Source organism: Vicugna pacos, chromosome 10 (genome assembly GCF_048564905.1).
Source record: "Vicugna pacos chromosome 10, VicPac4, whole genome shotgun sequence".
Classification (NCBI taxonomy): domain Eukaryota; kingdom Metazoa; phylum Chordata; class Mammalia; order Artiodactyla; family Camelidae; genus Vicugna; species Vicugna pacos.
The window spans coordinates 64,379,012-64,402,556 of record NC_132996.1 but is presented as its reverse complement, the minus strand read 5'-3'; the positions used below and the strand labels follow the sequence as shown (position 1 = coordinate 64,402,556).

Here is a 23,545-nt window from a genome sequence, read left to right as displayed (position 1 = left end):
AGAAATTCCATTGTATTCCAGTTCTCTTGTGGGCAAAGATCTCTGTGTTCAGCTGTTTTCAGCTGAAGGAGAACCCAAGAGGCACTCTTCCTGTTAGACTGGTGCCATTAGGAAACCCGAAGGCAGACGGGGACGGGGAATGAATTGGTCCTAACTGCTCAGTCCCAGTGGAGCTCAGTTTGGGGAGTAGATGAAGAGGGATCAGTGGTTCCAAGAGCTCACCAGGTCAACCAGACTCTTAAATGAGCATTAAATTTGACAATGGCTACTCCAAAAATGGTGCCTACACTGGATTCCTGACAAACAGATGCTCAATGAGTATTTATTTAATGGGTGGATGAAACAGTCTTCCTTTAGAATGTCCTGGGGAATCCGTGCTGAGAATGACACTGAGGCAGCCTCAGAGCCTCAGGGGGAGTTAATGGTGTGTCTGGTTGGCGATGTCTGCCGTGATATGGACTAGGGGAGTGGCAGCCTGCTGGGGAAGTCTTCGCCACATCGAGATTTCCTTCCTCAGTGCGGTAGAAGTAGCACCCAAATCACAGACTTGTGTCCTCCAGACCTAAATATGAAAATGGCAAAGAGAAATAAGAGCAGGAAGGGAAAAGTTGATGAGGAGAAAAAGAATAAGAAAAAAAAGACGTGAGGGACAAATGTTAGTAGAGAAAAGAAGTACAATGGCCGAGGCCGCCCGGTTCTGGCCTATTTAATGGGAATGTGCAGAATTTCAAGTGGGCCGTCTGTTTTTACCCACCAGATGAAAGGGAATCAAGAAACCACTGTGTTCTGGCTTTTGTGGTCAGGATACAGGCAGTCCTGATGGGAAGAGCAGTCTCTGAGGGGAAGGAACTGCAAAGCAATCTCTCAAGCCATCAGGTTAGCAATTAGCTGTTCAGAAAAAGAAAATATTGTCACTTGGTTACCAATAGCCTCTTGGATTTCCCAGAACCAAGGTGCTCCAGAATCTTTATTTTCAGTTTGTTTAAATTTCACTGGTGATTGGCTGTATCTGTTTTATTTTTTAATGGAGGTGCTAGAGACTGAACCCAGGACCTCGTGCATGCTACGTATGCACTGTGCCACTGAGCTGTACCCTCCCCCCTCAGAATCTTTAAAAGTCTTAGTTCTCTGACCCATTTAGGGACGATGTGATTGTCAGTTTTTAGGCTTCTGCTAAGTCCAGTTTCCTAGATCCCTGCTAAAAATAAGAAGGAGAATGGTCCCTGCAAACACGGCCGAACGTTCCTATTTCAGACTGCAGGTGAAACACAGAAGAAGGAAACACCTGGACCGGCTCCAAGCCCACCCAGAACTGAACCTCAGATGTGAATCATGGCTTGGCTCTGCATAAGATGCTGTCAGAAGGTTGCACGTGCTCAAACTGAGAACGAAAGCAGACGTGGGACTTCCCTCTTGCCTCTTTTTGGAGGAAGTGAAACCACTCTCCTCATAACACATATGCAGAACTTTTGTAGAAAAGTTGCCTTTTTCTTTTTAGAGACCCAAGCTGAAATTTGAGACACCAGCTCTGGGAGTGGCCATCTAGAGAGTTTAGGTGGCTGTCTATGTATTTCAGTACAAGAAAAAGTAGAAGACACTGCTGGTTGAGCAGAGGAAAGCCAAAAATGAGTGGGTGAACCGCTATGGTCAAACTCCTGCAGGCCGGTTCCCCATACCTGATCATTATGAGCAACAATTCCTGCCAGTGGCATGCAAATTCAAGTTAAGTTGAAATTCCCAACATTTGCACTTCCTCTGTTATTGTTTCCCTGTAAATTGAAAAAAGAACTTCCTTGAGCACCAAGCACAGCAAACACAGAATCATAGGCTTTGGATCATTTCAGGTATATGGAAATTTCAAAACTATTTGGGTCCCCCCTTTTTTTTAATGTCTCTCTGTTGCTTATTTTTCTGAGTAAAAAAGTGATAATTACCCAGTACCCATCCCTGTGTTTGGTACTGGCTAGATTCTCAAGGAAAATTTGTCAAATGAGTCAAAACATTCTCATTGTTGAAAAACTCAAAGTACTCAGAAAAGAGGAAAAAATTTAAATCATAAAGCCTACGTACTAGATATAATTACTGTCAATGAGTTGGTTGGTATATATTATGCTAGTTGTATTTGTATATAGTTGAGGTCATGTTGAATGGATATCATGCTTTTTTTTCACTTAACATTTTGACTAAGAATTTCACCTGTTATTAAAATTGTTTGAAAATGTAATTAAGAAAGCTGTAAAATATTTTGTCATAGGCATGCTATATGATTTCACTCTCATTGGCTCTTTTAGCAATTTTCAATTTTTTTGCTATGATAAAAATGAAGAGGAAGACTATTCAAAAAAAAATGGGAGGGAGGGTATAGCTCAAGTGGTAGAATGCATGTTTAGCATGCACGAGGTCCCGGGTTCAATCCCCAGTGCTTCCTCTGAAAAATAAATGAAAAAGTAAACACAATCCCCCTGCCAACAGATGACAACGACTGGGTATTTAGAGACCTAGGAACACCTAAATATAGAATTATCTATATTCATCTTGCTTTATTCTCATTGAAAAAGAGTGAGGGCTCATCAGGATCTATTAAAGCAAACACAAAAAGTTGGAAATTGCCAGCATGTCTTCAAAACAGCATGTAAGTGAGTTTTCTGATTCTGATGAGCCATGTCCTGAAAACGTTTCAAGAGATGTATGTGGATATTTCAACAGACTTAATGAAAGTTCTCAAGGACATTCAACTCTGATTGTTCTAATTCTAGGATCACTCTACTGAGCTATAAATTTATAACTAACTGCTTTATAAATTAACCAGGACATCCTGTACAGAGGCTTTCTTCTCTAGCCAAGTATAAACTGGATACTGGTTCATTAATTAATCCCTCTTGAGTGTAAGTGAATTCCCTGGAGCATGATAACTGAAGCATGAATAGACCCAGAATACAGTGTTTCTGGGTTTACAGAACACTAGCGACGCTCAGCCTGTGAAACTTGTCAACTGACCTCATTATATCTGAAAAGACTTGTCAGCTGCATCAGTGACAATCAGCAGTAATTCAGTTCCTTGAAACCTTCTTTCCAGAAGGCATGCAGGTTGCCTGTGAACTGAAACATGACTTTTTCAGTCTTGGCACCTCATCTGGTTCATGCAGGATTTGGGGAGCCATAAGGGTTCAATTGGGAACTTCCATTAACCTCTAGATTCCCTGGCTACCTCTAAATATAAGATGTACACAAGTTGTCCCAAAGAGTTAATAGAGATGGGCTTCCATTAATCCTGGTCCTAGATCAATGGGCCTGGAAACACTGTTCTAAATAATGAGGTCTAATAGATCTAGCATTTATACACAAAAGCACATTCGTGAAATTATCTTCTCCTAATAACATAACAAATGAATTGTTGCTTTAAGAAAAATTGAGTAATGAAGAGCCACATTCATTTCTATGCACCTGTACTGGTTACATCCACTTAACAACAGAATAAAAAGATTAAAGTTATCCTAGCAGGCACCAACTTATTGCCAACTCTGCGCGCAGTAAAAGCAAACTAGTACTGAAATATTGAGAGCGAGCAGTCAGGGAAACTCTGAAACATCAAGAGAGTGAACAAAGAACAAAACCAAAGCTTTCTTTCAGAGATGGAAAGCTCTGGTGGAGGTGACAGTACAGTGTGTGGTGGCACTTAGATTTCTGAGTGCCCACGACCACTGCAGAGTAACCGGCCTGGGGCTGGGGGAGGTGAGGGGCAGTTAGGGGGGTTAACTGTTAAGGATCTAGGGCTATGTTTGCATATCTAGTACAACAGTTTTTTTCAGTCCTGAGGGACCTTAGGTTTTCCAATCAACTCTCATTTCCCCATTTTACAATGAGATTAACCTAAAGGGGAACTGGTGGCTTTAGGAGAATTGCTGAACTCTGCTTCAGTAACTCAGTTCAGTTAGCCCCAAACTCTCTGGCTGCTGCTTAGGACTGGTGTGTTCGGCTGGGGCTCTCTGAGCCATGAACCGCTTCAGGGGTGCTGTCCTTCTCTGGGCAGTGGCAGCATGGGCGAAAATGGACATGCCTCTGGAAGTGACAGATGAGGCTGGCTTTCAAAAATGCAAGAATGCCTTAAAACTACCTGTTCTGGGAGTCTTACCTGGAGGTGGCTGGGATAATCTGCGGAATGTGGACATGGGACGGGTGATGGGCTTGTCCTACACCCACTGCCAGACCACAGAAGACGGACAGTACATCATCCCGGATGAAATATTTACAATTCCCCAGAAACAGAGCAACCTGGAGATAAACTCAAAAATCCTGGAGTCCTGGGTGAATTACCAGAGCAGCACCTCCTACTCCATCAACTCGGAGCTGTCTCTTTTTTCCAAAGTCAGTGGCAAGTTCTCCTCTGAGTTCCAGAGGATGAAGACCCTTCAGGTGAAGGACCAAGCTGTAACTACCCAGGTTCAAGTAAGAAACCTGGTCTACACAGTCAAAATCAACCCAGATGCAGAACTAAGCTTGGGATTTAAGAAGGAGCTCATGGACATTTCTGATCGTCTGGAGAACAACCAGACGCGGATGGCCACCTACCTGGCAGAACTCCTGGTCCTCAACTATGGTACCCATGTCATCACCAGCGTGGATGCCGGAGCTGCCCTCATCCAAGAGGACCACATCAGATCCTCCTTCCTCCAGGACAGCCAGAGCAGCCACAGTGCTGTGACTGCATCTGCGGGAATCACCTTCCTAAACATTGTGAACTTCAAATTTGAGGAGAACTACACCTCGCAGAATGCCTTCACCAAGAACTACCTCTCAAACCGGACCAACTCCAGGGTGCAAAGCATTGGAGGGCTTCCCTTTTACCCAGGCATCACCCTCCAGACCTGGCAGCAGGGCATCACCAACCACCTGGTGGCCGTAGACCGCGCCGGCCTGCCTCTGTATTTCTTCATCAACCCTGACATGCTGCCTGACTTGCCGGGGCCCTTGGTGAGAAAGTTGTCTAAGACGGTGGAAACTGCTGTGAGACGCTATTATGCATTTAACACCTACCCTGGATGCACGGATCTCAACTCGCCCAACTTCAATTTCCAGGCTAACACTGATGATGGCTCTTGCGAGGGGAAAATGACCAATTTCTCCTTTGGCGGAGTTTATCAGGAATGCACTCAGCTCTCAGGGAATGAGGTTGTCTCACTCTGCCAAAACTTGGAGCAGAAGAACCCACTCACGGGCGATTTCTCCTGCCCCTCCGGCTACTCCCCAATCCACCTGCTATCCCAGATCCACGAGGAGGGTTATAACCACCTGGAATGTCCACGGAAGTGCACCTTCCTCATCTTCTGCAAGACGGTGTGTGAAGATGTGTTCCAAGTGGCGAAGGCTGAATTTAGGGCGTTTTGGTGCGTGGCCAGAGGCCAAGTAGCAGAAAACTCAGGACTACTTTTTGGGGGCCTCTTTAGTGGGAAGAGCATAAACCCTTTGACCAATGCACAGTCCTGCCCGGCTGGCTATTTTCCATTGAGACTTTTTGAAAACCTCAAGGTATGTGCTTCTCAGGACTATGAGATGGGATACAGGTTTTCAGTCCCCTTTGGTGGGTTCTTTAGCTGTACCATTGGGAATCCCTTGGTGGATTCTGCTGTAACTGGAGATTTACGGGCACCTTCCTTAAAAACATGTCCCGGGGGTTTCAGTCAGCACCTAGCCCTCATCAGCGATGGGTGCCAAGTGTCTTACTGCATCAAGGCCGGGCTTTTTACGGGAGGGTCTCTGCCCCCTGCTAGGCTCCCACCTTACTGTCGGCCACCCCTCATGAGTCAGGTGGCCACCAACACGGTCATAGTGACCAATAGTGAGACTGCAAGATCCTGGATTAAAGATTCTCAGACCCGCCTGTGGAGGCTGGGAGAGCCGCTCGAGCTTCGCAGGGCCATGAAGACCATCCACGGGGATGGCAGTGGCCTGTCCGGAGGAGCAGCAGCCGGGATCACCCTGGGAGTCGTGGCCATCCTGGTAGCTGTCATGGTCTTGGCCATTTTTGGCATCCGGAAGTACAGGAAGAGGGGCTACCTCACCTTGCAGGATGAGAGGCAGAGTTTTGTCCCAGGCACCACAGTGGCTGGAGACACCCATGACCAAGAGCAGGAGCAGAGCCCAGCCTAGATTTCTCCCAGGAAACCATTTCTCTCATCTCCAGCCAGAACGTCTGGCACATCTTTCTTTTTCCTTTCTCCACTGCTGCCTTCCTAAGTATTGAAGTTCAAGCACAACAGAAAGCAGGTGTAACTTTGTGACCTCCTTATGTCTCTGGGCCAGGAAATGAATGGAGGTACGTGGACAAGGTTGGGGAGGGGTTGGAGAGCTGCTGTGATTTTTTTTTAAGCACAAGTCACCTTGGGGACTAAAACATGAAGGGAGTGTCTTTTCTCACCTTGCATTATTAATTATCTTCACCTACATGCATATGTGCAAAAAGGGAGGAGGGAGAAGGTTGACATTTGGATTTGGAGGCAATGCATTTAATATGAGGTCAGCTAAGATTTCCAATTCATGAGCTATAAGAATGTCTTCCTTTGAGTGCTACTCTCCCACCATTGTGTGTATATGTGTGTATGTTTTAAGCTGTCTGGAACTTCCCGTGTCTCCTGGGGCTTTGTCAGCCTCCAGGAGACACGGGAAGTTCCACTTGGCTATGGTTTTCAGTTTTGATGGATCTCCGTCAGCGGACTGCGTCGCTTCCTATGGGTCATCTCAGCATCAGCCGAAGGGAGAGATGGTGCCTATTCCAAGCCACCTGGTCCAGCTTCTCCACAGTTAAGACTTACTTAGACGAGGCCCCTCTTGGACTTCATACTAGTATCACAAAGTCCTCAGAAAATATTAATACAGCATATGAACTTCTATTAGGAGGTCAAGGGAGAAGGGATGGTTTGGAGACAAGGAATGAGTGAAGAAATGGTGAAAACTGGAAAAGATTCTGGTGCTCGTGGGAGATAGGAATTCTTACCCACAACCAGTTCCCTGGTTTCGTCCCCTTAGCTCATCGTAAATGGGGCAAAGGGAGCAGCTACAGCTTTGGGTATATCAGGCATTACTATTTCATGTTCTGTTACCAAGGTACAAAGCCCTCCTCCTCCGTGGATGGCCGCTCCCCTCTCCACCCCCCCATCCCGTGCACACACACTCCTGAACACACACACACGCCCACACACCCCCACATTCCAACAAGAGGCGTGCATTTTTCTGGGAGTGGGATACAAGGAAAACTCCAAGAAGTCAAAGTAAACCCACACTTAGGCACCCCTTCCTCCCCAAAACCTCAACAGTGAAGGTTGAAGTATTTTTACCAATTATGTACCCTGCCTTTTTTTTTTCCTGCAGAAAGGGGACTGACATGATCAAATCAATAATTTTACATGAAGCAAAAAAGGCATCCGACATCACTTGTGACGCATTTATTTCAGTTCCAGGCTGACCTCCCTGGGACATCTAGCAGGATGCATGGCTGTTACTTGGCATTTGAGGCTTTGCCCAGTTTTAATAACTGCCTCACCTAATTGTAACAATTAGGGTGAATCTATTAATGTTCCTCCACAACACTTTAAAAAGTTACATAGTTCTTCACCAAATCAAATGTCATTAGATAATCTGTCCTTTCTTCATTAACATTCACCATCAAGAATGTTCTCCTAGGTCCTTCTTCTGAGGACCCTGAAGCATCCCCGCCTGCGGGAAGATGGGAGGTTTACTCATCCATCTCCCACTGTGATACAGAGAAGTGATTCACAAAATTTGAGCCCTGCTCCCAGCCGGGAACACTGATTTCTGCAACCTCTCAACTTATCCCTGCTTCTTCTTAAGCATTAAAACTTAACCTTAACCTCTGGGTGTTTTGTGGGTATGTTTTAGCCAAGCTAACCACTTTCCTGCCAATGCTGACTTACTTCCCCATGAGATCTTTGAAGACCACTGAGTCAGAGAGACAAAGTATATCTATAAGCTCCCAGGCTTTTAATGCGCTAACTGCCCATTGAAACAGAGAGCTCTTCACAAACTTGTATTTCTAACAACATTGCACATAAATATGCATTAAAACGTGTACTTGAGGGACGCTCCGTCTGACTGTTCATCCGTAGGAAACCAGAAGCACAGGGTTTGCGGTTGACATTCATCAAGTCATTTTGCACAGTCAGAACCCCGATGAGGGAGTTCACAGCGTCTGCTTTCTGAGTCCCGCTTTCCTGACCGTGTCGCTCGGGCTGGGGTCTGCCCAAGACAAATCCGGGCTTCCAAGAAAACCACACTCCGTAGACTTTCAGGAACAGAGATGCATTTGGGTGACAAACGAGGCTTTGCAAGTGCATTTTATTTCTGTGTTCTCATTAGTATCAGGATGATCAATATTAAACATGTGTTTGAAAAACAACAGCCTGTAAACTATTGAAACATACATGATATTGTCGTCAGGTGAAGAGAACTTTAAGAAGCAAACATTCATGGTTTTTAAGATGGTCTTTCCCCTACAGTTTCACTTGCATTTCCCCCTTGCCACATGGTATGTTTCTTTAGAGGAACAAGAAGTCAAGCCAGGTTACTTGGTTAAATGTGTGGGTAGAAAAAAGGTGAAAGAAAATTAGAAGAAGGGACTCTTCCACTCAGCGGAAGGACTTGTGGTTGCTTGCTGACTCGGGGAAGTACCCCGATGCCTGCCAGGTAGGTGCACCGATCTACAGAAAGCAGGTTAGCAACAACGGCAGTTTGTGGTTGTTCATTTGCCATTTATTGTTCTGCACATACACCTCATGAGCACCAGGTGGCGATGTCCTCCCACAGAGCCACAGCAAGGACCTCAAAACACACCAGTTACAAAGATTCACATTAGGACATTCACCTGCCCTCTCCCAGAACCAACCCCTCCCCGCTCCCCATCAAATGCCAGTGACCACAGACAAGCAAAGAGGACAAGGCCCTTTCTTGTACCACACGGGACCTTCCTCCAATCCTTTCATGCCCAAACAGTGCAATACCAGGACGAGTACTTCCGACCAAGTATAAAACCACAGAGAAGTACAAGTTTTACAAAAGGGGGAAGGGGTGGGGGGATGAAAACACAAAGGCACATGCAACTACACATACACAGTTCATCTTTTCAGGGATGAGCCTATAACAAGGTTTGTCTCCAATCCCACGTGTCACCCCTGGAGACTCAGGAAAGGGGAACTAGGCTGCTGGTGCTTAAGACGATGAAAGGAAAGGCATGGGCGTCCCTGCATGGGCGGGGAACACAGCAGGGCTTCCGGTGGGAGAGCATCCCGTGTCAGAGTGGGGGATGCACAGAGCCTCTGCTGGTAGGGTTCTCACCGAACCCGAGACTACCTTTCCAGGCTGGCATGAGAGAGCGAGCGAGCGAAGGAATGCCCCCCGCCTTGCCTGGCACAGTGTTAGAAAGGAAATCCAAGATCCCATTCTGCCCAGAAGGTCCTACCCCCAAGAAGAGCAGCATGAGGATGAGGCAGCCCCTACCGAGCATCCTCAGAGAGGAAGAGACACGGGGCACCGACACTACCAGCATCCTAGGGGGAAAGGCTTGAAGGTATGAAGACTAACTCTCAAAGTGGTACTGCCCCCGGCACAATGCTTGCCCGACGCATTCCCTGCGTCCTCTTCCTTCTGCTCTTGGCAGATCTCTTCTCCACCCACACCTTCTTCTGCCTGCAGCGGGGAAACCAGTCTCTCCCCATTGCCCACTGCCAGTTGTCAAGGCATTCTCCTTCCTTTCCCCACCTCCTACTGCACAGCTCTGTGTCTATCCACTGACCTTCAATCTGTTTCCTTATCTCCTGTGAGTGAGGAGGCCAGTGGGTCCTTGGCGAGGATGCTGAGTGAAGGTGGGGATGGTACCAAGCTTACAGAGGGGCTCTCCAGCATCTCTGGCACGTGGTAGCCTGGCAGAGGGCATGGGCTTGGCATTAAACACAGCAGGGATGTCTCTTCCACTGAGTTCGGGTGTTTCCTTCCTGACTGTGGCAGGAAACTGCCCCCTAGTGCGGCGAACACTCAGTGTAACCTCCTGGTCTGCTGGTGAGTTAAATGGCTGCCGTCTGGTAGAAGTGGCCGGAACCAATACTACAGGAACAATTCCTCCTGCTAGAGCACCCTCTGCCATAGCTGATCAACATCCCCAGGGCCATTTGTTAAAGGAGGAAGCTCAGCCTGCTTCCAGGGGCTAGGTAACACTTGGGAACCCACTGGCCACAGGAATGCCAACAGGAGCCGGCTCTCAGAATAACATAAGTACCATTTTGGAAAGTTCTTTTGTTTCCATTTTTCTAGCATCCAAAACCTTCCAAATATTATTTAGATATATGCATATATATATATATACGTCAAACCCCCCAAACATGAGGTATATAAATTCAAATTGATATCCAGAGGAACTTCCCCCAAACACGTAGTTCAAAGAACCCACTTTCAAAGGGAGACTTGGGTTTCCCTTCTTTGATCCTCCTTCTCTGCGCCCTGACCCCCAGTTCCTTCATTAGAGGGAGATGAAGGTAAGAGGAATGTCGGAGAAGAATCAGACAGGGTCCTGGGATGCAACCCAGAAGCAGGATGGACTGGAACGTAATGTGGTCCCACCCCTGTTGGGGATGAGCTAGTCTCCCTCACACTCTGGGTCGGCCTGTGATCAGTGAAGGTGATGAGGGGGCTCAGCACCAGCTCCAGGCTCTGATTAGCAAATGCTCGAGGAGACAGACTGAAGCCCTCGTAGCAACAAGACTGGATGGAGACTGGCTCGGAGCCGATCTTGAAAGAGGCAGAAAAAGGGGTCAGTCCAGCCCTCACCTTCCACCTCTCCCCAAGTCTCTGGCTGTGTCCAAGTTTACAATGGGATGGGTTGGCAAAGGGTGAGGCAGGTCAAGGGACCACAGCCTGGCTGTTTCATCCCCATCAGAACTGAGGTTTGACATCTTGCAAAACAGAGCGTGAAAACACGATGGGACTCTCCACCAACCTGGGCCAGCGGCGTGCACACGCACACACACGTACGCACATGTATACGCACATACACAGATGGCACAGAGCCCAGCCTGGGCTCCACTCACAGTGACTTGATGAAACTCATGGAATCTTTGCGCTGGTCTGGGATGAGCTGGGAAGAAGGCCATGGGATCCTCTCCCTGAGGACAGTTCAGATGCTAAGTGGATGCAGGCTCTGGTCTGATCAGATAGGGGCTGGAAACATCAGGGGATGCCGCCCCAGAGAGGAATCCCAGAGTCCATCCATTCACACAAGAGAATCAGATGCCTCTTTGGACAGGTCAAAGGTGTGAGGAAGAGGGAGGGCCCCAGGGAGCCAGGACTGTGATGAGAGCTGACCATGCTCCCAGAAGCCCGGCTGCCCGGACCCTCTTGGCAAGAAGTGCTCCCTCGCTGTCCACAGAGGCATCGACTTCTGATGTCACAGCAGTTTCACGGTTCACCCCTTTGCCCACCCTTATCTTGCACAGTGAGAGATTCTCACCTCCAGCGGAGGAGAGAAAAGCAGAAACTCCGCTCTCAAAGCAGAGTGGAAGCAGCAGGAAGCCAGCGGAGGCACTGAACCTCCAGCTTCACAAGGCCAGGGTGTGGAGTGCCCACGCCCCAGGTGTGCTGACCATGCCCCTGCTTCGGGGGACGAGGGGCTTCCTGCCTACCCAGCACCGAAAACTCCATGGGAACAGACCGAGGATGGCCCTCACCCCATGTCCCCTTGGTGTTGGATGAGGTTTGTGAATGACACCATCTTATTCAATCTAGCTCCCCTCTGTGGCCGGGGGATGGGGGGATGGAGGCAGGGCAAGAGGGGAGACAAGGGAGCCAGGAGGGCACGGCACTCACTTCCATCTTGACTCTCCCCACTTCTGGCCCTGTGGTCCCCGCGGCCCCTCCCACCCCAAAGCCCCGCCAACTCAGTCTTTCTCCTGGGCAGCACTGTCCTCAGAAATGCCCTGGGCGGCCAGTTCAGCCAGCACATTATCCAGGTAATTGGCATCTGGGTAGCCATGGCCAGTGAGATTAGAGCCAAACTCTGTCTTGTGATGGACCTCATTCCAGATGACGGTATCTGACTCGCCCGTGGTGCTGGACGTACCGATGGCAAAGATGAGGCGGCGATCCCAGGCCACGAGCAGCAGCTTCAGGACCTAAGAGAAAAGGCAGGAGATCAGAGCCCGACATTCAGTGTGGGTCAGAGACTAGCCCTTGGATGGCTGAGAGTCCTCCCAAGGGTTCTAACCCTTCCTGGGTCGTGATTCGCTAAGCAGCACAGTGAACAGAAAGGGACTTGGCTGAGTAATATTCCATTGTATTTATACCCCACATCTTCTCTGTCCAGTCATCTGTTGATAGACATTTAGGTTGCTTCCATGTCTTGGCTATTGCACATAATGCTGCTGTACACCAGAAACTAACACAATATTGTAAATCAACTATACTTCAATTTAATAATAATAATAATAATAATAATAATAATAATAATAAAAGAAAGTGATTTAGAAGTGGAGTCATGGACCTGCTGGTTAAGTCTTGACTCTGTCACCTACTAACTGTGTGACCTTGGACGAGTTCCATCACTCTCTGGGCTTTAATTTCCCTACATATAAAATGGCAGTGATACAATTTACCTCTAAATGCTTGGAGCACTTTACAGGGCATTAGGTGAAAAGCACCTGGGCAGTAATGCCTGGCACATCCACTCAACACGTATTAGGTACCAACATCATAGCTGCATTTTAAAAGATAGGCTCTAGGAATTCAAGGCACTGATGACCTGAGATCTTCTGACCCGTGTTTCCCACCGCCTCCTCCACCACCAGCTCCTCCACCTCCACCTCCTCCACCTCCACCTCCTCCACCACCACCTCCACCTCCACCACCTCCAGCTCCTCCACCTCCTCCTCCTCCTCTACCACCTCCACCTCCACCTCCTCCACCTCCAGCTCCTCCACCTCCACCTCCTCCACCACCACCTCCACCTCCACCACCTCCAGCTCCTCCACCTCCACCTCCTCCACCTCCTCCACCTCCAACTGAATGTGGTATTAATTTACTGAATGTAGCTTTGACTTAGCCAAAGTTGTGAGATATTTGTCCAGGGACATGGTGGAAGCATTTTGACCTCTTCCAGGCTATTTCATATCTATTTTCTCATCTGGTCCTCACAACCTCCCTTTGAGGCAGGTCTGACAGGTGCCATTATGGCCTCTAGTATATAAGTGAGACTCAGAGAGGCGTTAAAGATGCAGAGTGTTGTCATTCAGCTACATTAAACAAAATATTTGTTGAGTAAGACAAATGCCAGACACCCTGACCAGCATGAAGAAGGCACCTGATAAAAATGCGTGGGGTTCAAAACTGAATGACTGTGAACATGGTATGAGCCAGAGGTGGGGAATCCTTATAGCAATAAGAATAGCAGATATTGAAACTAAGAGCTACCATTTCCTGAGTCTTTACTTAACCAAGTGCCAGGCACTGTGGTGTTTATAATAATTGGATAAGACAGGATGCTCATTATCCCTTCTCTGCAGAAGAGGAAACAGGCTCAGACCATGAAAGGCTGGCCTCGGTCATACAGCTGGTAGGTGCTGGGGGAAAGCTTTGATTTCAGGGCTGTCTGACTTAGTCCTTGGTCTCAGTCATTACTCCACTGACACGCCAGTGGGGCTCAGTATTGAGCTCGTGGAGGAGGCTGCTTCTGAGCCAAGTCTCAAAGAGAGGGGAGGACTTGAGGTATACGAGTAGAGAAGGACATGCAGACACAGTCAATAAATACCCCCCAACTCATGGATAATTAAAATTGCTGCCATCACATTGAGCATTTTGTCAATGCTAGCTGCATTTAATTCTTATAGCATCTTGTCCACCCAGATAGAATGATCGCCACTCTTTTATAGATTAAGACACTGAGGCTTAAGGAAACATTATGTCGGTTCCCACACATCTGATAATGTCAGAATGAGGATTTGAGCCCACGCTGGTCTGGCTCCAAAGCCCGTGCTCTTATTACCTTGCTTGGCAATGGAGCCCAAGGTTAGGGCCTGGGAATGGCAGACATGAAGGATGAGGGTGAGGAATTAGTGAGAGGGGACGCCTCAGACCACACCAGTAGGTCTCGTATGTTAAGCTGAGACTATCCTTGTGAAGAAGGAAGGCAAAGCCATCCAAACAATTTTCTGTTGTTTTCTCTCACTTTCTTTCTTTTTAAAAAGTTTTTAATTAAAAACACTTTTATAGAAGTATCATTGATTGATGCCACTTTAATTCTTTTAAACAAAGGAGATGTGATGCTAGAAACTGTTTGAGGATCACTGTTCTGGTGACAGATAACGAGGCGGGTGGCGGCGGGATTAGGAAAGGATTCAAGTGGTTTGGAGGGCAGCTCAGGGAAGAATGTGGCGGTTCAGAGCCCGCATCCAAGATGGTTCATGTGTCCAATTTTGTCCCAGGGATTCAGGGTATGTCATTAACATAAAGAGGGAGGCCTGGCAGAAGAGCAGCTCTTGGCAAGAGGTGGAGACATTTAGCCAGCAGTTGGCCAGGAGCTGGGACTGCAGTTCTAGGGCTCAGACTTAGGAATCCGGCTGTTCAGGGCAAATGGGTATCAGGACTGACCATGAGTCCTAATCTGGAGACACTGCACTGGGCATTTCTTCATGATGACGTGGTTGATTCTCTCATTGTTCCAGACTGTCTGCTTCCTGCCCCGTGAGGGACTATAGCCGCCCTTGGCCATGGGACCCGAGGGGCCTCCCTACCAACCCTCTCCTCGTCTTCTTTGCCTCACGCATGACTTGCCAGGGGCCTGTGAAAGGTGAGCGGAAGTAACAAGCTTCCAGGAGCAGCTTCAATGGGATGGTACGCTTCTGCTGGGATTCTCTCGGGGCCCTCTGCCCCCTCCTATGGGAAGAGGTTGGACCTCAGAAGGGATGTGCCTTCAGCCTCGATTCCGGAACAGGAAGCCACATGGAGCACATGAAAGCTGATCCCCAGCAGCAACCAAGCCATAGCCATTAACAAGCAAAGTGTATGAGAAATAAACACTGGTCAAAGGAAGCCACTGAAATTTAGAGGTTGTTTGTTACACAGCTTGACCTAGAGAAAGCTAACTAAGATGCACCTCTTATCCAAGAAATCAACACTTCTTTTCCTTTTTGAGATCAGGGAATCTTTTGAAAATCCAGTGATTTTCTGGGCTTATCCACAGAAAAATGAACATGAAATTTTAGTTCTAATTTTGGAGTTCATAGAACAACTGAAGCCTAATTGGGAATCACCAGGAATCCAGAAACCCGGTGATTTTTCCCTCTGCTCTTTTGTGGAAAGTCAAAGTATTCATAAAAAGTAAATCAATAAAATCCCACAAATTGAAATCATGCTTCAGAGCAGTGCTTCTCGAGCTTTGATGTGCTGTCAGATCACCTGGGATCTTGTCAGAATGAAGCAGGTTCTGAGGTTCTGCATTTATATAAGGCCCCTAGGTGTTGCACTGGTGCTTGTCCCAGGACCTGATCCTTCCTAGAGGAAGGATCCTAAAATAGATGAATTATTGCCTGTAAAATCTGGGAGAGGAAAAGCCGAACGTCCAGCCATCACCACCCTGCGAAAATAAAATTCTACTCATATCCACCCTTATCTCTAGTTGACTCGACTAAGCCTTTGTTACATGTGCATCTGGAGAGAGATGCACAGTTCTGTTCAGCATCACAGGGAGCAAACTTGGGGCCCCAACACAGATGCAAATTTGCTGGCCCTACCTGGAAGCCCACTCTTACCTTTCTCCCTTTCTCGCTGTCCGGGAGGTAACAGTGTCGTGGGAAGCCACGAGCGCTGAAACTCTTCCCAGGATTTGGGTGCTCTGGCCCCTGGAAGCAGAAAGAAAGAGAGCAAAGAGCGTTTTCCAAACTATTTTTGATGGGGGGTGGGGGAGATGCAGGCTGTGACTGATTCAAACAATGATGACAATCATCATGGCCACAGAGTCTAGACAGAGAACAGACTCAAACTGCGGTGGGTGAAGTGGTTTAACACATGCATTCTGGAGTCCCTGGACCTGGATTTGCACCCGGAGCAGCTGCCTCCCAGCTGTGTTAGCCAGAGCCCTCTCTTGGGGTGTTAATTCCCCACCCTAAACTACTCAGAATAACACAAGTGCTTGTGAGCCATGAGCCATGCCATCAGAATTATCCGAACAATTCTTGTAGATTTTCTCCTTTGTCCTCATGGGGTTTTGGTTTGCTTTTTTGTTTAACAATAAGGATTGGTCTCAGGACACTGGGTGGGAAAGAAACTGAAGCAGAATTCAGTCAAAAACCAGGCTTCCTAATCAGAGTTCGGATTGGTCCAGAGGCCCCTTTGAGAAGTTCATGAAAACTGAGGGGCTTTCTCCCAGTAACAATGCACAGATTTTCCCCCTCTACACACAAACGTTTGTCTATAATTTCTGAGCTTCCCTGGTTCCCCCCGAGTCTGTGAAACCCTGTTCTAAAATCCCTTCCAAACGAAGTCAGGATAATACTGATAACTCCACATCACTCCCGGCACAGCTCCCACACAGAGGATCAGTAAATGCATCCTGTTATGGACAAAATTTCCAAAACGATTTAATAATTATGTGACTACAAATCTTTTTAACAGCCTGGTTCAGAACCGTCTACAATTTTGCAAACTGAGCAGCATGATAAATACAAGCGGGTCTCAGAGAAGGGAAAGATCGCTGGAAATGGAAAGAGGCAACAAAGTCTTCCGGGAGACCCAGGATCTGACAGTTGTGAATTTCACATTCGTGTGAAATCACTCCACGTAGACGCCATCCCCGTGGCCACAGCTGTTTCTAAGTCAGGCTGCCTGACCAAGGGTTGATTCCGACCACGGCTCTGCCGGCTCTTCTCCTGCCCGGGACTTGCCTGTGGTGCCGCCAACACAGACGCCTGCCTGGCACTGGCCCAGCCAGGCTGTGTGCACCCGGCAGGCTGCCAAGCTGAGCAGTCACGACTCTGCCTCGGCCCCGCTCAGAGCTTCTCCCCCTGAGAATCATTCTCTGCAGTGAAGGCAGAGCTTAAAGGTCTTCACTCCTCACGACAGCCCCAGCTAGTGGTCCCTGGACCCTCCGGGGATGGACGTGGCGCTGAGTGTCCTGCTGCTGGCTCTCAGGGGTGATCTATGGGCTGTAAGGACAGTGCCTAGATGCATTTCCTTTGGCACAAGTTGGGTTTTCCATGGCACCTGCAGAGGTAGCATGCAGACACCTCTATACCCCAGTGCAGGCTCCCCATTCTTCAGCCTTGGAGACTTTGAAAAAAGAACATCCCTCCAGGTGGCTGCCCCACCCCCAACCTTTGTCCACGTCAGTCTGTCCTGCTTCCCACAAGGCCAGGATGCCCAAATTATCATTCATGTCCCTACCTTCCCCCTGGCAGCCCTAGGGTCATTCCAGAAGTCTCACTTGCCCCGGCATCCCACCATATCTCGCTCTCCCTTGTCCTGGCCCCTCCCTTGTTCAGGCCCCATGACTGGAACCTGAATTATCGCAGTGGTCTCCTAATTGGTCCCTCAGTCATCCCTCACTCCTTTGCCAGACTGGCTTTCGTAAAGCATAATTCCAATCACACGACCTCCCATAATCCTAACCACATACCCAGCAACCTTCGGGGAAGCCCCTCCCTCTCCCAGCCTGTCAAGGAAAGTCCACGGCCCTCACCCTAGTGTTCACGGCTTTCCATGACCTGGCTGCTCTTCCTCACTGCCTCATCTGTCTTCCACATCCTTCATGCTCCCTCCTCCCCTCTCCCACTTTGGCAAGTCTTAACCAAATGTCACTCTTCCTTATGGGCCTTCCACACCCCACTTTCTCTTCTCTGCAACTCTGCTGTGTCCTCCAACTAAAAATGCTGTCTTTCATGGCTCTATGAGCGAGTGCCCTGCCCCAGAAAGTCTCCTCTGACCCTACCAGAAAGACAGAATTGGCTCTCATCCTTACCCTGGCAAGTAGGATACTCAATAATGATGGGGACCAGGTACTGAGCACCTTGGTACTGTGCCTGGGGACCACAAGATGCACCTATGATCGTATTGCCCATCCTTACAAATACCCCTGTAGATTAAGCTCCCAGCTGTGCACACGCAGAAGTGGGGCTCAGAAAGGTCAAGTTGTCAAGGTCCAAAATCTCCAGCTAAGGAAGAGTGAGCCAGGAATTGAACCCAGGTCCATTGGATTTTGAATGTCTTTTGCGTTGCCCTTGTCCACACAGCCTCCCACAGCTTTTATCAATGACGCACATCAGTTTTCACTCTGGAGCTTAGTGATGTGTATTTATTTCTGCCTGACTAGTTGGTAAGTCCCTCGAAGAAGAATCATGTTTTTGTGTTCAATTCTTTCACAAGCTGTTACATCTCCCTGTTTTATTTCTTCCTCATCTCACTAGAATGGGGACTTCAGGGCATTGAGGACTTGGTTGAACATGCCTGGCGCACAGTCCACACTCAAACGTTTGTGAAATAAAAGACAACACGGAGGAAAGCAAGGAGGAGGGAGGAAAGGAGGATAAACTAATAAACATTTGCTAAATAAATGAATCCCATAAGCACCCTAGAATATTCAGAAAAAGCTTCAATGTGTGAAGGAAGGAACATACTGGTATTTACTGCCAAGAAAACTGTTCGATCTGTTCCTTACAACTGTCTTTCAAAGAATCAGAAGAGGAAAGAAATGCCTACAAAAGTCAAGGACTATCTTTCAAATTATGAATCCAAATACCCTTTAACAAAAAAACTTCCCCTTCTAGAAGATGATTCGACAGATACACTCACACGCGTGCGAAGTTATTATTCATTACATTACTTGTTGTAAAAAAAAGGATTGGAAACAATCCACATGCCCATCAAATGGAGACTGTTTGCATATAAATGATGGTTCATTTAGACAATGGATTCTTATGCAGAGCTAAGAAAGAAGGAGGAAGCTCTCTCTGTACTGATACGGGAAGAGCCACAGACTATACTGTCATTGAAAATGCAGGGTGCAGCACAGTGTGTCGTGATATGTCACCCTTTGTGTAAAAACGGGAGGAGGGGATACCCCGGAAGGATACCTAAGAAAGTGAGAACAGTGGAAGAGAGAGGGGAAGGGTGAGGCTGGGTACATGGGGGACTAGAGTGGGAAGGGGATTTTTTTCATAGCATAACATCATCTTAGCAGCTCAGGCTGCTCTAACAAAATACCACAAACTAGGTGGCTTTTAAACAACAGGCATTCATTCTTCACAGTTCTCGAGGCTGGGAAGTGCGAGATCAAGGTGTCAGGTGATTCGGAGTCTGGTGAGGCTCTACCACATACCTGGTGTGGTTTCACGGGTTCACCCTGGCATGAATCATACCTTGAGTCTCACCCATATCTGATTCGGATGATATTTGGAAAAGACTTCTGACTTAGGCCTTAAAATGGATGTTGGAATGAGTTAAGACTTCTGGCACAGACATAGAAAACAAATTCATGGTTACCAAAGGGGAAAGGGTGGGGTGTGCTAAATTAGGAGTTTGGGATTTGCAGATACTAATTACTATATACAAAATAAACAACAAGGACCTACTATACAGCGCAGCGAACTACATTCAATTTCTTGTAATAGCTTTTTATGAAAAATAGTATATATACATATATATCTCAATCACCTTGCTATACACCAGAAACAAAAACAACATTGTAAATCAACTCCACCTCAATTAAAAAAAAAGAAAGATTCTGGAACTCTAGGGATGGAATGTATATACTCTGTGCAGGAAGGATATGAACTTTGGAAAGCCATGAGTGGAATGCTATAGATTGAAAGCTTGGGTTCCCCACAAACTAACATGTTGACACTTAATCCCCACTGTGATGGTATTAGGGGGCCTTTGGGAGGTGATTAGGTCATGAAAGTGAAACCATCATGAACAGAATTAGTATCTCTAATTCTGAGGGAGGCTCCCTCACCGCTTCTGCCCTGTGAGGACACAGTGAATAGGTGGTCTATGAACCAGGAAGAGCGCTGTCACCGGACACCGAATCTCCTGACACCTGGGCCCTGAACTTCTCAGCCTCCAGAACTTTAAGAAATAAAGTTTCTTAAATAAGAAAAGCACCCAGTCTGTGGTCTTTTGTTGCAGCAGCCTGAATGGACTAAAGACATTTACCTGCAAACCTTTCAACTTAAAAACGATAGACGCCAGTGGCCAAGGACGGGCTCACCTGAATGCCGGGCGGAATGCTGTAGATGATCCGGATGGTTTTGCAGTCCGGGTGGCCAGGCAGGGAGTGGGGGATGAGGTGGTACTCCATCTTCCCTGGAGGCTGGGTACCTGTCTTCACCCCGTAAATGGTCTTACAGGTTGGACACTGCAAACTCCCATCCTGAAGAGACAAGGCAGGAGTGACCAGTGTGGGAAACAGTTTGGGTAAGGACCTCCCCACCCGACCCCAAAAGGTACCAGAGACACAGGGCGGAGGTGGGGGACAAAATGCTCCTAAACCAGTAACAGACCCTAGCTGCCCGCCTGCCTGGCTACCTCAGCCATGAAAGTTGAAGCTTTCTCCAAAGTGACAGAAGGAAAATTCCACAACAGCCCCATGCTCCGTGCTAAGGGACATGCGAGAGAGACCACATCCTTGAGGAGACCAGGCTCTGCTCTGCACACAGGGTTCTGTTGGAGGGGAAAGTGGGAGACTCTGGAGACAGTGATGGGAGGGGTCATGGCTTGGTAGCAGGACCTAGTAAGGTGTTGCTTGGAGAGGTGGGAGAAGAGCCAGGGTGGGGAGTCTGGACAGTAAATCCTATCCCCAGGCTCACAAAAGAAAGGGAGTGAGGAAAAGGAAAGCATGAGTGGGCAGGGAATGATGTGTGCAAAAAGCGCTATCACACAGCTGGGACCAGAGCTCTCCAGGACATCTGTGTCTCCTCGGGAAGACTGGCATCCTCTGCGGGGCTATTTAAGGACATTTCAATTTAAGCTCTACTCATTTAAAGGAACAGATGGATTCAGGGCAACAGAGGTTACTTCATATGATCAAAGGATGGGAATCCAAGGCTTGGGAGATAGACACCAGGGTCCCGCTCTCTGCTCTGGCCTTAACTTGCTTCGTGACATTGGATGAGTCATTCCAATTCTCTCTGGGCCCTTTTCTCCCCTCTTCTGCATAAAGAAAATAAGAAATGCATGCTTCAAAAGATTCATTAGGGCAAAAGAGAATAAAGGATAGTGTCTTCAATGTTTTTGAAGCACCATGGAAATAAATGCAAAGCTACTAGGTTAGTCTTGAATACAGTTGTCAAAAAGGGAATGACTGTGCTAAGAAACCCCTTTAAACCCAAAATAACCTCTTAAAATGCAAAGTCCTGATAAAATCCTTAAGTGAACAGGGGAGACAGAGATGCAGGGTCCATCAATAATTGAGCATGTGGTCTCTGAGACAGAGAAAGAGCCCAAGGTCAGCACTATGGGAATTTCAATCGTAGGGCCACATAGGGATGAAGGAAAACAATGCAGCTATGGCACAATGAGGTACCACTTTGAATAGTAACGATAATAGTGCCCTGTAAAGTAGGGGTTGCTTCATCTCATTTTCCAGATGGAAGATGAAATCTCAGAGAGGCTGAAAATCTTGTCCAAGGTCATTTGGCTACGAAGCCGGGGTTCGAGCTTGGGTCCGCTGCCTCTCTTGCCTTTACTCTTTCCCACAACAAGAGCAGCCCCTGAAGGCCAGATATTTTTTGGATGAGTAAGAGGTTGGAGGATATCACAAAAATCTCAGGCTCGGATGCAATCCAAGCGGGGCCTGGAGAAATGAGTAGAACTCGAATTCACGCAGATGGGGAGTGAAGGTTATTCCAGGCATCGGAAAGGACATGAGAAAAGTCAAAGGCTTAGACAAAGCTCGGGCGTTTTAAGGAGAGAGTTTAAGGACACTCCTAGGTTCTTGGAAAGCAGCTCCAGTGGGGAGCACCACCCCACGGGCCCTGGTGGACAAGCGAGCCCCGCAGACAGCCTGCCCTCCTCCAACAGTGGATGGGAAGAGACTTCCAGTTATCCTTTGGCTAAAAACCCTCCAGCGCTTTCAGAGGGGCAATCAAAGGTGCTCTGGAATTGTTCAAAGAAAATGAACTGTAACTGAAGATCACCAGCCCTGGGGGAAGGAAGGGTGTTGGGGAACTCCATCTAGGCCAGCAGGAGTGGACACTTACCACGGGCCCACTGTCATGGGCCACTGCTCTCAGGACTCGCAGGGGCAGAAGTCTACACCTCTCAGGCCACCACCCAGTGTAGACACTGAGGGGAGCTGGGTGGCAGAGCCCAAAAGGAAGGTAAAGACTGATTCTGCCAACATAATAAACTTGTGGAAAACTGATTCTGCTGAGGACAGCCAAGACCATCACTTCTGCTGCCCTGGGGTGCCTCTAAGACCTCCCCCACCAGATGAGCTCAGTGCACCCCCCAAAAGGCCCCCAGCTCTTGCTCCCCCGGGCCCAGCATGGGGGCGGGCAGCCCCACGGGCCAGCACGGACCTTGTTACCATTGTTGTACATGGCGACCAGGCAGTAGATGTGGTAGATGTGGCCGCATCTGGACAGCTTGCCCACCAGGTCAGGCTTGACCGTTGGCTGTGGGCCCTTGTAGCCCGAGGGGGCTGTGAGGCGCTCCATGCAGATGGTGCAGTCCTGAGCATGGGAGGGGACAGAGCAAAGAGGCCATCAGTCGTCATCCAGCCTGGGAGGCCAAAGCATCTCCACGTGGCTCCCGCGTGATCCCAGAGGTCAGGCGAGCTGTTACGGCTCCTCTACTAGAAAGCCCACAAACCAGGGTAAACATGCCTTTGGGAACCTAAATATAGTTTTGTCTTGCTTTGCACAACAGAGAAATTCCTGAAATAATTCGTGATGGTGGTAGGTGTTAATTTAGGCTGGCCAACAAAATCATAATCTCCCTGGGGAGTCTGACCTTTGTTTCTTGGTATACGTCAGTGGCTTGTGGAGGAAACAAATGCTTGCTGACAGACCCACTGGCAAGTTTTATTTAAGCAGAACATTTGTAAAGGCACTGAAGTGTACTGGAGAGGCTGCTATTTAAATAAGTCTACGACAGGATTTCTCAGCCTTGGCACCGCTGACTCTTGGGGCAGGCTAATTCTTTGCTCTGGGTGCTGTCCTGGGCACTCCTGGGCATGGCAGGGTATTCAGCAGCATCCCCGGCCTTTGCCTACTGGATACCAGTAGCATTCCCTCTCTCCTCCAGCCCTGCAAAATCATCTCCAGTTGAGAACCACTGATCAACATCAAGCCCATTTTAAAGTCAGTTCCTGTAGGTGATCATACTGTTTTTCTTAAATTCAGACTCTCACGTTAAGGCAGTTTAGAATCAGTCAGCTCTTTGCTGAGCGGGGAGGTGGGAGAGGTTAAGTGGCAGCTGTAGCCCAGGACTACGAAGCTGGGAGCCCAGGCACCTGCTCTGACCAGCTCTGCACCAGTCAGGACTCAGAAAGGAGCTCCTG

At 48.1% G+C, this 23,545-nt stretch overlaps 2 protein-coding genes across 2 annotated transcripts in view; one reads left to right on the top strand and one right to left on the bottom strand.

The window, feature by feature from the left end:
- Positions 1-3,902: 3,902 nt before the first annotated feature.
- Positions 3,903-8,094, top strand: LOC102531256 (macrophage-expressed gene 1 protein). Its single transcript, XM_006214906.4, has one exon. The coding sequence runs from the start codon at positions 3,994-3,996 to the stop codon at positions 6,145-6,147; it is 2,154 nt and encodes a 717-aa protein (XP_006214968.2). The 5' UTR covers positions 3,903-3,993; the 3' UTR covers positions 6,148-8,094.
- Positions 8,095-8,330: 236 nt separating this feature from the next.
- Positions 8,331-23,545, bottom strand: part of DTX4 (deltex E3 ubiquitin ligase 4) — a 32,858-nt gene continuing 17,643 nt past the window's right edge. Inside the window, exons 6-9 of the mRNA XM_006220302.3 lie at positions 22,563-22,715; positions 20,252-20,413; positions 15,801-15,890; positions 8,331-12,170 (exon numbers count right to left, since the gene is read on the bottom strand). Coding sequence (XP_006220364.2) covers positions 11,937-12,170; positions 15,801-15,890; positions 20,252-20,413; positions 22,563-22,715 — 639 coding nt within the window. The 3' untranslated portion in view covers positions 8,331-11,936. The remainder of the gene's footprint in view (positions 12,171-15,800; positions 15,891-20,251; positions 20,414-22,562; positions 22,716-23,545) is intronic.